At 49.8% G+C, this 14,174-nt stretch overlaps 1 protein-coding gene across 2 annotated transcripts in view; it reads right to left on the reverse strand.

The window, feature by feature from the left end:
- Positions 1-1,819: 1,819 nt before the first annotated feature.
- The window catches only part of UBR4 (ubiquitin protein ligase E3 component n-recognin 4), a 139,185-nt gene continuing 126,830 nt past the window's right edge, over positions 1,820-14,174 (reverse strand). For both annotated transcript variants that reach the window (XM_021706503.1, XM_008073544.2), the window contains 7 exons: positions 13,563-13,705; positions 13,009-13,134; positions 11,794-11,988; positions 8,801-9,025; positions 5,503-5,593; positions 4,638-4,800; positions 1,820-2,205 (listed from right to left, as the gene is read on the reverse strand). In XM_021706503.1, coding sequence (XP_021562178.1) covers positions 2,141-2,205; positions 4,638-4,800; positions 5,503-5,593; positions 8,801-9,025; positions 11,794-11,988; positions 13,009-13,134; positions 13,563-13,705 — 1,008 coding nt within the window. In that variant the 3' untranslated portion in view covers positions 1,820-2,140. The remainder of the gene's footprint in view (positions 2,206-4,637; positions 4,801-5,502; positions 5,594-8,800; positions 9,026-11,793; positions 11,989-13,008; positions 13,135-13,562; positions 13,706-14,174) is intronic.

Here is a 14,174-nt window from a genome sequence, read left to right on the forward strand (position 1 = left end):
GCCGCTGTGTCAGCAGGTTGCCTGGGACTGTGCAGAGGTGCTCGGAAACCTGTGTAGACATCAGGAAATGCTCTAACAGTGAAAACAAGTCATGTTTGGGCTGGGGCCAAGATTCTCTGAGGCCTTTGCAAGAAATAAAAACGAAGGAGAGAGAATGCGTTCCTTATCATGAGCTTTGGTGATGCCAGCTCCGCAGGCTAGAGAGGCAGGCCTTGGCTAAGCTCCTGAGGTTCCAGGCTGACACTGAAGGCGCCAAGCAGTGACAAGGAGTGTGGCTGTGGCCACCGCGGGGCCTCAGAAAGCAGGCCGCAAGCCCGCTGTTGACCCGGCACCTCCCCACCCCCTGCCGCCCTAATGTCCCCCATGAGGTGCTACGTAATAGCAATCCCATGTGCTACCACACACCTGAAGCAGTCTCTCGGGAGACTGCCAGGAAGGGGGGACACAGGACCGCAGAGGACACAGACTTACTGTGGGCCTAGACCAAGGGCTCCATCCTCCTCACTAAACATACCCAGGCTTGCCTGACACGCAGAGCTTTGTTAAGGAAGGGCAAAATCTGGACAGATTAAAGGAGTTCATTGATAAGAGAAGCTACCAATTACCACCTGGCAGGCAGATTATCCCGTCAACCCTGCCACCCTCCTGCCCTGTGGATACCAATATTCCCATTTTACAGGTGATGGGGCTGTGGGGACACAACAGGTGGCAGAGTGAGTGACTGAGTACACCTGGACAATGCCGCTCCTCTCTCTGGAGCTGAGCTAGTCCCTCAGAAACCTGTGTCCCCAACACAAACACCCTGACCTGCCAGGGCAACCAGCTGGACCCTTGTGTCTCTGGTTAAGTCCAAGCATGACCCTCATGCTGACTCGTGGTTTCTGGTCAGGGGCTCTGGGGAAGGGACAGGAAGTTCCGGTTGTGAATGGATGTCTTCTTCAGGAGTTCCAGGCGATCTAATTTGAGTAAGCCACAGAAACATCAGACAGGGAAGCAGATGTCCCACAAGCAGTTGGCTGAGCAGCCCATCAGGAACGAAAGGAGACAGGGGCTAGGGAGCTCTTCCTCCGTACAAGCCACAACTGGGCCAGCCTTTCCTAACGTCTGGGGAGAGGCTCTCGGGAAAGTCACTGCTCACTAGAGAGGGCCACCACCCACAAATGTGGGGGAGCAAGTTTCAGAGGCCCCCAAGAACAGCAGCCACCGTGGACAAGACAGTTTCAGAGGCACAAACCTGCCCACTCTGGAGCTCCTGCCCAGGGATCTCAGGCAAGTGGTGTTAGTTCATGGGCCCTTTCTTGAACGCTTGTTGAATTAGAAATAAGGACACACTGGGTGCCTGGCAGTGTAACCACAGCTATTCTCATTATTCTGATCCCAAGTCTGACCCAGGCCCACTCTTAACATGACAACCCTGAAGAGAAGTCACCAGAGAATTCCCGATTCACAGCTAACACGAGGACATCGAGGCTCCCATGGCCTTTGTTGTCAAATGAGACTACTGCCCTTTTCCACAGAGCCTTCCTTCAGTCAAGGACTAGAACATCATCGGGCTCCATGCATCTTTGGGTTCCAGCTCTTAAGGTCAAAAAATTGAGAGGCCATGGGCTTTGTTTTGGGAAAAATCATAGCCATCAAAGGCGGTGCCCCCACTTGCTGGTTGAGAGTAGACAGGCTCCATTTAGTGCTGACAAGAGGCCCAGAGACAGCGATTCTGATACATCTGTCTTCATGTGCTGATGCCGGAAAGGGCTGTGCATTCAAGGGAAACCATTTAGCCGGTGTCACAGGATGGGTTTAAGCAGCAGTCAACACCTTCTTTTCAATGTGTATTACGTCATTCATTTATTTCTCAAGATGTGCACACTCAAGTATCAAGGTGGCCAGGACAACTCATGGCTCCTAGGTATGTACAGGTCCTTCGATGGCTTGGGTTACAGACAACTTCATAGCTAGTGCACCACACACACGAGAGAAAACAGGAAGTCTAAACACCCCAAGCCACTCCAGGAAAAGTGAGGGGGGGCAAGAGGGGTAGTAATGCAGCATCCCGTGGAGGAAATCAATGCAAGGAGGAAGAACAGAGGGGTGGAAGGCAAGCTAGCTTCAGTCTTCATCAACGCGGTTTCTGCGCGGGTGTTCAGGGAACTGAATTCAATAGGTCCTTCAGGAAGCTCTCTGGATCAGTGATTTCTGATAAGAGACCTGGAAAGCACAGCAGGCAGAGGTGGGTTAGGAGCAGGCGTGCACAGCCCCCAGCCCCTGAGTCACGGCTGCCTCCAGCAGAGAACACTCTGTGCCCCAACAAGCTCCGACCCGCAGCTCCCTGGGCACTGCATGACTGAGGAGACAGTCACCCAACAAACACCTTGTGCCACAGGAGGAGGAAGGAGGCACTGCTGTGGGGGGGAAGTGGAGAGGCACCCCTGTGAGCCCCTAGAGCAGAGGTCTAAACCTGACTTGGGGAGCACTGCAGGGATCTGAAAATCCACTGAACCCAAGTGCAAACTGGAAGGGGCACACTGAAGAGAGAGCGTCCACCGCCTTCATCACTTTCAGAGGGACATGGGACCAAAGAAAGGTTACCGCCACCACCCTCAAGGGCCAGGAGAAGCGAGCAGGGTGGCAGGACCCTGGCTGCTTCTAAGCTTTGATCCGATCGTGAGTCCTGAGCTCCTAAGCGTGTTGCCCAAGCTCAGGACCTCAACTTCCTCAACTATCAAATAGTGACAAAGAAGCTCTCATGGCCTCACTGGAGGTTAAATGAGGCCCTTCATGTGAAAATGCCCGTGCACAGAAGGCATTCAATCCACAGTCAGTCCTTGGTGGCTCCTCCCTCTTCAAGCAAGGCACATGTTCAAAGCCTCGTGTTCAACAGACATGGAGCTATTAGCCTGAAGGCCTGGCAACATCCAAACTGGAGTCATCTCCTAAGCGTCTGGGTAATGGAAGGGAGGAAGCTCAGACCATCCCCTGTTGGCTTGGGAAGGTGTTTTTGTTCTCACATTTGTATAGGGTGTGTCTCATGTTCTGAAATTTTCTAACAGCTTAAACAAAGCAGTAAAGTCATGCTGTAGAAACCTGGCCCAGGAGTAGAAGACACAGAGGTTCCCTGCCCAACAAGGTCCTGTCTTGCCCCTGCTGCAGGCCGAGGTGCTGCCATCAGCTCAGGGCTGATGCACGGCCTGAACTGAGGTGAACCCTTCCTTCCCTGTCCACCTCCTCCTCCTCCACTAGGTCTGACTTTCACAGTCACACTGATAGAGTTTCATGTGACAGGGCTGGCACTGAGGACACAGAGATTTTAAGACAGGCTACCTACTCTTAGGGGCCACTTTCTGGGAAGAAAGCAAGGCATGTACTAAGGCATGGTGGTGGTTAAATGTCAAGGCTGGAACACTACTGGGGAGCAGTCAAGAGTTGATGGCATTAACCAAGATACGGGAGGTGGCAATGTTAGTTTGAGACTACCCAGACACTGAGGCAGGCTCTGGGCCGACGAAGGTCCCTCCCCTTACAGAGCCACTGCAGAGAACAGCCAATGTGGAAATCCCCGGGCTTTTTGGGAAAATCACCCAGTCAGTGTGAGCTGGAAGGAAAGAGGACTTCACACTGAGCAGCACTCCAAACCTTTAGTGGGTCTTATTCAAGGAGGATAAAAAGGGAGAAAATGTTAATGAAAATGTTCCCTTGATAGTGGAATCTGGGGTAAGTTTCTTCCTGTTTCTTTACACTTTACAAAATCCCACAATGGACAGAAAAAAGTGAAACAAGCAAACAAAAAAGTGCCTGGCAGGTCTGGTTACCCCTTCGCTGGCTCTGGGTGGCCAGCCTTTGTAGAACAGGCTGCAGCACCACAAGCAGTCCACAGCCCAAGACAGCCCTGCACTTCAAAACCCCAGGCAGAGCCAAATCACCTCCCTGTGCTGCACTTGATGCTTGCTTATGACATCCAACACACTCTCATGTATCTGCCTGCAGTGAGGACAGCAAGTGGGCTACACAAGAACGTCAGTGACATCAGCTGTGGGCTGAGGAGCTGTCTGCCATGTCCCACAAAGCCAGGTTCACAGTGTCACCCTACTTGCTCACTCAGAGATGCTCTCTGTTCTGTTCTGATAGTACCATCGACTTAAAAAATCAGAGAAGGAATTTCGCACATCTCTCTGGGAACAGCTGTGACATAAGAAGTCTCAGTCCCCACAAGACAGGAGGAAGACAGGGGCACTCCCATTTGTACGCTAATATTCTGAACTGTCATAAAAAGCCAGAATCGAAAAGGAACTCTACCACTTTCTCGCTGTGTCCCTTGGCCACTTGTTTAAGCCTCGGTTACCCCATCTACAAAATGGGGACAACCAAAGCTCTTGTCTCGCACGGGGCTGCCTGGAGGACTAAGACCATGCACCATGAGCAGCACAGGGCCTGGGGTCAGCACTCAAAACGTGTTTAAGGTGCTGCTCTTGTCCTCAGTGACTGGTGTTTGCACATCCTTCCCAGGGGCCTTGGAGGCAGCTGACAGATTAGTTTGTACTTGCTTCTTCTGACATGTGTACATAAAGCTATAGCCAGCCCTGCTAAGGCAGTTGGGAGCCTCAGCTGCAGAAGATCTTTAAAAATGAAACCTTGACACTGACCAGCCACGTCGAGGAACTCTGAGAAGGTCTCCACTGGCATGAATTCCTCCTGGAAGGTTTTCAGGGCTCTGTCGGCAGCTTCGTAGATGGGCATGTCATTGTGGCGGATGTATTCAGCTAGAGAGCAGGACCAGCCTCCCTCTGTGTTACTGGTAGGCACCTTCTAAAGAACCAACAGGAGACAGGGCTGGGGAGATGGGTTACTTATGCCACCCCATCCTCTGCCTTAGTCAGTCAGGCCCTTTCAGTCCTGTGAAAAGAGAGCCCTCCCCATGTACATTGAAGCTTTCCCTGGAGGATGTTTGCATCTCCAGGAGCAACAAAGTCCCACTTTATCCCTCCTAGAACCCCCTTACTGGGCACCATGTCACTTGAACCTACAAGCTCTGGCAAGTGACTGCATTACTTCCTCCCCACACATTTCCCATCTGCTTTCCCCAAAGCAAAGGAATTGTCAACATGCTTCGATTGAGCTACAGTCCCACCCCCCCATTCTGCTTCTCTCAAGCAGAGAGGAGAGTATGTTATAAGCTGACTGCGGGAAGTCAGACTCAATCAGGGCAACAGAGCTTATCTAAATGCAGAGGGCAAGAACCACAAGAGGGACCAGGCAGGAAAGTTCTGGTAGAGGTGGGCTCGGAGCAGGCTTACAAGTAGGTGACTAGGGTGATCTTGACAGACACTCAAGGATCTAGGCTGAAAGACTGTAACCCTTTCCACAGTAGGAGCTGTTTGTTTCTCAGGGGCAAAGCCCCTCCAGGCCAGTTGAGGAGTAGCCATCTGGATGCTGAGGCAGGGTCAGAGCCAGGAGCACAGACATTTCACATCCTTGCTGAAACAGCTGGGCCTCCGAGAGCCTCCTTACCTTAAACATGTTGTAGATGAGATCAACGAGGGCCCAAAAGAGAAGGGAAGAGCGATAGGCAGAATAGTCCTTCACTGCCTTATCTGTTAGCCTAGAAAAAAATCAAATTCCACCCCATGAAGTCCCAGGAAGGACACTCACAAGGACAAAGCAAGGCATTTTGGGAACAAGGTTAGAGTCACAGTGATCTGCGCATCACACAATTCCAGCTACTTGCCTATCTGCTTAGAAAAGGCAGCTGTGAGCAAGAAATTCTGGAGTCCTGGGACCCAGAGGTTTGTCAATGACAAAAATGTTCCATGAAACTCATCTAACTCTTGTGTACTCATCTCCCAGATCAGGGTAAAATGGAACAGAGGGAGACCTAAATGGCAACATGGCAACCGACTGACTTAAAGAAAGGAAAGGAGTCCCACATTGCCCTTGTGTTCAGCCCCCACACAAAGCTTGATGGTGCCTAATAAATGAAGTGGGAAACAAGTCCTTTACATTCCCACTAGAGAAGTTTCATAAAGTCAGCAGAGCTCAGCAAGCCAAACACAGTAACTTGCCAAGCACGTGCTGTGTTAGATAACAGCAAGCCGAAGAAGACCTGGTGCTGAGCAATGGTGATATCTAGGATGGAGCACAACTACCCGACACCTCCTAAATCCTGGGATAATCCGAGCCTGCACCACAATACTGTTTCTACCCAGTACTGTTGCTACTTAATCCAGTGATTCAACTCAGGATTTAAAGACCAGTCAGTCCCTTGGAATACCAGGAGCTGTCTCTGACAACATCCACTGCCTTCTCAGTGAACACTCTTGGTTTGAGGAATGATTATACCAGGTGGAACTATTACGAAATACAGAAAGACCAGACTCCCCTCAGCATAGTCAGGGAAATACAGTCCGGATCCAGTCTTACCACACAAACTCTATGAAGGTTCTGTTTGCCAACAGCCATCACATCTGTAATAAGCAGGTAATGCCTAGAATCCTCGTCAGAATATTTCTATGCCTTGGAACACACTGCAACATATCCCAGGGCTAAAGGGATATGTACTAAAATGTTAAGCAGTAACTGAACATTTGGTTTAGTATTAAAATGCATGTGTATATGTAGAAATGTAAAAATAAGACAAGCATACATGGGATTTTTTTATGGAAGTGAACACAATATGGGACTCAAGTGAGGAGACTGCCGAGCACGAGACAGGTGTGCCACACCTACATTCAGTCAGCGCTGAACTCTTGAAAAGCCAGATAACAAAATGAGGCGATTTCATTGCTCAAAGGTGCTTCCCATAGCCTCTCTCCACCCCAGCGTCTCCCAGAGCTCCCATCCTCTCTGCTGCATATCACACTGGGGGCGCTGCAGCCTCAAATACCAGAAGGTGGGCCTGGGGACAAGGATGACAATCTGACTCTGCAGCTCTGCATGTCAGCAGATAAGGTCCCAGATAGTCTTGAGGGAAGCCTGAGAATGCCCTAGGCTTCCAGACTTGAGTTCCTGGCAGGGGAGCCTTCTTTCTGAATGTAAAATGTGCAGAAGAGGCCAGCTTCTCCTAAGCTACATTTGTGTACCTGCTACCACCCCTCCCCCGATGATGCACAGGACTTGGGACAAAGGCTGCCTGCCACCAGTGACACTGCCCCAACGCCAAGATGACACCTGGTAATGCCCTCCTCCACACATGGCCCAATACCGTGTAGCACCTCGGTGTCCCTCTTAGTCTGTTTTGTGAGTGCCAGGCTCATGGCCCAGACTGTAGTGGGTTTGGGCCTTCACTGCAGCTATTCTGCTTTAGTAAGCAGAAGTCTTGAGTGACCCTGCCCAGCTTAATTACTTCAGGCTAATTAGTAAAGGTGACTAAACTGCTACAGAGAAAATGGCAACTCATGAATGTAGCTCACACTGGATTTCCTAATTAAGCTGTGACCAAATCAGCTTTTCCTGAACTGTCTGGGACAGTAATGAATTCTAGTCTCCTAAATGAAAGCAAACCAGCTCCTGTGGGTTCAGATTTCACACCTGCCACGGAGCGCCTGTGCTCAATAAATGGCCACTCCATTTGCTATGGATGCAGGCCTAGTCAGACTTATCAGCAGCTCAGTATTTTCAAGATCTAACTTTGTATTTCTAGCAGCTAGTTAACTATAAATGCTCTAGGCTCTTGGGAAGCACTGGAAAGTGATATGTTTGGAATGGGGGCTGGTTTTCGCCGGAATCTAACAAGACTTGTCCCCTCCCACTCTACATGATAAACTGGTACTGGCCAGATGTTAACAGTGCAGCTCCAATCTGGTCTCTCTGGGAGTGTGAAGTTCCTACAGACCAGCAACACCTGATTAATCTGAGCCGGTAGAGGTAAAACAGCAGATGTACCAACGCAGCATACCTGTTTCCACCTGACTTGTCACTATCATGGTCCTGACAACTCCCTCTCTGCTCCCTTGCGGGCCTGCAAGTGTGGAAACGATCCCTCAGATCCTGGACTACAGCAGAATTCCAGGGATGGATCTTCCAGGAATGAAGTAGAGCCACATTTCACTCAGGGGCAGAAGCATGCTGCCAAACCCAGGGCCCACTCTACCTCCCAGGGTGAGCAGAGACTGTTCAGGGTCACCCTCAGCCTGAGTGTTGCCCAAGGAGGCCCTCTCTGAACAACCAAGGCGAGCATCTCAAAGAGTTGGTGATGGTTGTTTGCAATCATTTCTCTCTAGACGCCTCCCATCTGGCCTAAATCACACACAAGTTCATGGAACAGAGACAATGTCCTTCCTGACATACTGTTCTTCCTTTGCAACGTGTAGGAATAGGAGAGTGGGTCTGGAAGAATAAAAGCTCATGGAACGTGGGATGAACAGGATAGGAAAACAACTAAGGAGGGAAGGTGACAAGCTTTTAGCTATTAGAAAAGAAAATGCCCAACCACAATCATGCTGAAACCTTCCTGGTTTATGCCAAAGTCAGCAAGTTCTGGAAGCCTGGTTACTGGTCTTGGCTTCCACATCCCTGATCTTCTTCTGGGTGATATCATCCTGTGCCTGGCTGCCTTTCTTTCTGACACTTTCTACAGCAGGTAAGCCTGGTTCCACCTTTCTAGTGGCTGAACACAAAACCCAGAGGTGACCAGGCCACTGCCAGCTGTCAGCCTAGATTCCTGATGTGACAAATTGAGAAGGGAGAAGGACTGGTGAAAACTGCCAAGGCCACTGAGCATGTCTTTGCCTACTGTATGTGTACTGCCAAGCAGCTCGTAATACACCATGAATACACAATCAGGGAACAGTTTCCTGAAGCAGGCACTGACCTGGTTGTTCCCGCTGGAGCCACTGCCCGGGCGTGCGAGGTTATCAGCAGCCTCCGCAGGATTTCCACACATGTGGCTCTCCACTGCTCAGGAGGCAGGATGTGGAGGGCCAGGACTGTGAAATAGTGGGGCCCGTCCACTTCAAAGGCACTCTCCACCCACTTCTCCTTGGGCTGTTCCAGAAAGCCTTGAAGGTTCTTCTCTTCGCGGGAAGTTGCTCGGGTTCTGGAAGAAAAGGGGCATGATGGAAGTAGGGTAGAAGCAAGACACAGCAGCAAGTTGGGGGGTGGGAGATATGATTTGCTCAACACGTTATCTTGTTATATCTGTCGAACACTCTCCACCCATCCCTAACCACTTCTCCCACATCCTGACAATCCATTCTCTTCTTCCCCTTTTAAGCCCTTCTTTGTGGCATCTTTCCTGGCTCCCCTCCACCTCTGTAGCTCTGACTCAACTCCAAACAACTACTGGCCCCTGAGCCTCCTACTGTCAACCATGTTCACAAACATTCAACATGGAGTCATCCCAAAAATTCTGGAAGCCCAGAGAAGTGCCCAAAGTCACCAAACTAGTGAGAGATGGGACCAACACGAGTCTAGAGTCCCTGACTTGGGCCCATAGCCCAAGTTCCCCCTTACTGCATGCAGTCTTATTATCTGTTAGTGGTTTGCACTAAATGTGCTTCTGGTTCCTCTCCTAGCCTCCCTATTTTGGTTTGTTTTCTTATAATCCATGTCCTCCTTCATCAGAATGCAGTTTCTTCCAGCCAAGTCTTGTTTCTTGTTCTCACTCTTGCCTAAACTGCAATGATGATAATGATCATATAAGCTTTGACACCAGGCAGCATTCCAAGTGCTTTTACACGGACCATCTCACTTATTCTCATGACAACTCCAGTCACTACCACTCTTCCAGTTTTACTGAAAAGGAGACCTGCAGTGCAAAGGAGGTACAGATTATGCTCAAAGTCACACCATGGGGAAAGAACTGGGCCTTGAAGCCAGGAAGCCTGGCCATCATTAACTCTATCCTCCTCTCCATAATGAAGCTTTAACAGAGATTACTACTGAATCAGCACCAAGAGCACTCAAGTCCTTCCTGACAACATATTGCTGGGTAAACTCTTCCCTCACAATCTGGATGGTCCTCTCATCCCCTATCCTAATCTTGGGGGAGGGGGTATGATATACTATAACACTAGCTGCTGCTAGAATCCAAGTTGCCAGGTTTACAGGAGGCATTGTCACAGACGCTGAACTACAGAAAAGCAAGAGGGGCAGGTGTGAGGGCACCTTGCCTCCTTCTGCTCCCACAGATGGGAGCGGATACTAGACTTGATCTTCCAATCCCATGGGGAACCTGAGGCTTCTGGCCACTGCAGGACCTGCTCAGGCTCTGCACTGACTCACGGTGGCTGTGGTATGACATACTTGTCACTACACACCAATAGTACACCAAAGACACCCAGTGCCCTGTGACCAAGCTCCCACCAATGTCAAACAGTTAGCTAGGGAAGAAGTCTGTGGCCGAGAAGCAGGGCCTCTCCATGGGGCTTCCAGGTCAGCCTGACTGAACAAAGTTACCATGGCAGAGCCAATTTCCTTTCCAACTAAGAGACTTGAGCACAGGTTACAAATGTCTGGCACTGGAGAAACACAGTGACATCTATGTCATCAGTTTTTTTCCAACGGGGTAAATCATGGAAGTTTTTTTTTCCACATGGGTCTGCTATTTTCCCTGGAAAAGGGAGCAGTCCACTTCACCACCTGGCTACCAAAAGACATGCCTCTGCAAAAACCCAGGGCTCTCTTAAGGGCCTCTGAGAACACTGGCAATGAGCACTGTGCCGCCTGAAGCAGAGGCTAGACAGTGGGAGGGTCTGTGCCATGAGTGGTGCCAGGTGTGCTTCCACCAGTGTAAGTAGTTTAGTAGATGGTGTAATGTGCCCTGATGGCAATTTTCCCTGGGTTTTTCTTAAACAATGAAGCCTGTGGTCTCAAGTTCAGCCTTTTATCTCACAAGGAAATGGGAGGGAAGGAAAAAATAACATCGTTGAAGAGAAAGAACCACAAAGGACAAAAGACAGATTGTCCTGTTGCCTAAACTGCACTGCAGCTGCCTCGGGAAAGCTGTACACAGCCTTGCAGCAGCAGACTGCCAGGTCTCTGCCCAACAGCACCATAAGCCTCTTGCTAGGAGATGGGGCCTACAAGGATGAAATTAACTACGAATAAAATCAAAGAGCCAGGGGGCAGTAAATCTCCTAACTTGCTTTTAAAATCTGGAGTGGAATGAAAAAAGAATATTCTCCACCCCCTTTAAAATTACTTCTTTGAAATTACACTTTTAGGTATCAGCTTAGCTATTCGACAATGTGTATATGGATAAAGCTATAAATCTTTTTTCCTGGCTGTCTTCCTTCTCAGTTGACTTTCCCAGATAATCTTCAGCATTCCATTCCCCTCACACTTGCTGAAGCTTTACTCAATGGAGAGAAAACAGGGATAACAAACCCACTTTTCCTTTGGGGAAATAAGCCCTTAGTTCTGCTGCACCTCTTGATGGGAAGCCTTCACCTATAACAACCCCTATGCACTTAACTAATGACTGTGGTGCAGCTCCAACCTGTGACCTCCCTGTATCAGGAGAACAGTGTGGAAAGTAGCCGTAGCAGCTATACTGGAGTAGAGGTTTCGGTGGCCTGGCTTCTCTCATTTCCTGCTTCCCCATGAGCTGAAGGTCAGTCTAAGGATAGCCTTGGGCTGCTCATGGTGGAAGAAAGGGCAGTTTGGGGAAGGAAGTCACCTATTGCTTTATTCTGTGTGATCCTAAAAAGCTGCAGATGAACATCTCTAACTCAGAAGAAAGGCTGCCTCAGGCCAGACATTTGCTCTGGAACTAGCCAGGGAGGATATGGAAAGGCCAGGGGATATCGGGCAGAGGGATGCTGGTGGGTCGTGAGCTGCTGTCCCAGGATACAGGATACTGACGTGTTCAGGACATAAAGCACAGTGTGAATGATGTACGGGATCAGGTGGATGTTGCTCTCCCGGCCGCCCCCGCCTGTGTCTGCGCTGAACGACTGCTCCATAGCAAAGCGCAGGAAGAGCAGTTTGATGTCATGGATGTTGAGCTGGTATGTGGGCTCCCGCTGGCCCGTACATTCCTGGAGGTAAGTGTTGTGCCTAGGGGAAGCAGAACAAATATCACAATGGAAGTGAGTTCCTGGTGAAAACTCAGTTTGGAAGACCAAAGCCCCTTTGGATGCCCTAGGCCCGACGGCTACAAAGGTTAACAAATGTAGAAAGGAGTGAAGGGGAGACAAGACTACAGGACATTTTCATTTCTGCTGTGACTGAATGTGACACTCTCCGAGTTTTGATGAGAACTCACTACTTTTGGGGCTCATTTCCTGATGAATAAATGTCATGGCCACATCTAGAAGTACATTTTGGAGGAAGAAATGTAGAACTTATTCATAAGAATAGATACACTCTTCCACCACCAAATAAAAGGTTTTTTCTATGTAAATATACATTCCCATCTCTCTGGGCTCTCTGCCTTTTATTAATGGGGCGACCTCCAGCAAGCTGCTCAACTTCACTGCATCTCAATTTTTTCATCTGCAGAATGTGTAACAACCATGGCAAGCATTTCAATACAGTGCTCATTATTACTGCCAGGTACCTGTTTTATAGCAGGTATTATCCCTGAGCTTTAAAGCAGGACTTGGGGTGGAGCACCACTCCACAAGGCATTAGCAAGACCCGAGGATCTCAAAGAAGCCATCTGGATTTTTAAGACCAGGAAGGCCCTAAAAGGAGTCCAGTCCCCTCTCTCTTACTAAGTCACTTTCATTATTTAAACCATAGAGCCATAAGTGAACTCTGGGAAATCCTGGCTTCAAGGACCAAGACAGGGGTCGCACATCTTAAAAATTCACTAAAGGAGAAGTAGCAGCAAATAATTAAAAGCTTTACATGGTGCCCGGAAGCAGAGGATGCTAATCTCTCTCTCTCAGTGTAGGCAGCCATGTCAGGTCATTCCTTCAATAAGCTTCCATCCCCCAGTCAGCAAACAGAGAGACATGGAGTCCCAATGAAGATGTCAGGAAATAGTGTCACCAGGGGCTGGGCTGATAGCTAATCTTTCCTCATCTCCTGGGAAACCCCTCCCTCTCACAATGAAAAATGTCCAACACTCACCTTGCCAAGCAAGTGGCAAAAGCTGATTCAGGGACGTGGGGCCCCCAGACCGGAAGGAGCCCATTGCACTTAGTATTGGCATTCTGAAGGGCGGCACTTTCCCACTCTTCCCGGCCTCGAGCCAACCTGTATGGGAAGAAGAGCAGGGACAAGTGACTGTTGGAATCAATGCGGCAACCAGGCGTCTGGGCGAGTAGGATGGTGGTTTGCTAACAGTGAGGAGTATGTTAGCCTGTGCTCCTGACCCTGCGAAGAGAATTAGTCATTTGCAATCTCAGTATAGTACGTGTTGGCTTCACTGATTCAGGTAAGCAGGACTGCCATCCCCCAGCCTTGGGTCAAGGCATATTTTCCTAGTATAACAAGAACAACTTATGGGTTTACGTGGTTTCGGGTAGAATACCCTAATCCCCAGACTAAGGGGCAGATTTTAGACCACAGGGTCCCCCCTCTCCAAGCCCAGGTCCTTGGGCAAGCAGCTCACTCCTCTGAAGCACACATGAGGGAAGAGGTAGGCCCACTGAGGGAGCTACTCTGCAAAAGTCAGGGCCTACCTGACGGCAGCAAGGTGGCAATCGTAGTGCACGATGTTGAAGTGGGACACAGTGCTGTAACCCTGCTGTTTCCGGGGCTTATTCTCCATCTCCTCCAAGGCGACCCGCTTAGTGAAGGTGTAAATGCCCAGGACCTTTGTGGGCTGCAAAGATGACAAGATAAAAAGGAGAGGTGAGGAGAAACCTAAGTCAGGCTTCAGAAGGTGAAGCAGAACAAAGGGCTTCCCTTCTAGGACTCAGGGTGCTCCAACTAGGGAAGCATTCAGGAGAGGAGGTAACAGCACCTCCGTCTACTGGTTAAGCACTTGGCTGGGCATGGCCTTGGTGACATGAGGAGGAGTGTGGGAGCAACCACCAAGTAGGGGATGCTGTGCAGATGGAGAAGCAGACCTGGAAGTGTTACAGCAGGACTGACAAGGCCTATGGCCCAGGGCACATGCCCTTTCACGGCCTGGGTGCTGAGCAGTAAGTTCAAGTTGGAGAGAGGAGGCCACTGTTAGGCCTCTAGGGAGCAAGCAGGCCACTTGCTGTTCTGCTCCTTTCAGGTGGAATCTAGTTTAGCTGCCTAGAACATTTGAGCTCTGATCCTCTCCCCCATTTACCCTAAATGGA

Source organism: Carlito syrichta, unplaced genomic scaffold, assembly GCF_000164805.1.
Source record: "Carlito syrichta isolate Samal-C Ts95f unplaced genomic scaffold, Tarsius_syrichta-2.0.1 Scaffold115711, whole genome shotgun sequence".
In the NCBI taxonomy this organism is placed as follows: domain Eukaryota; kingdom Metazoa; phylum Chordata; class Mammalia; order Primates; family Tarsiidae; genus Carlito; species Carlito syrichta.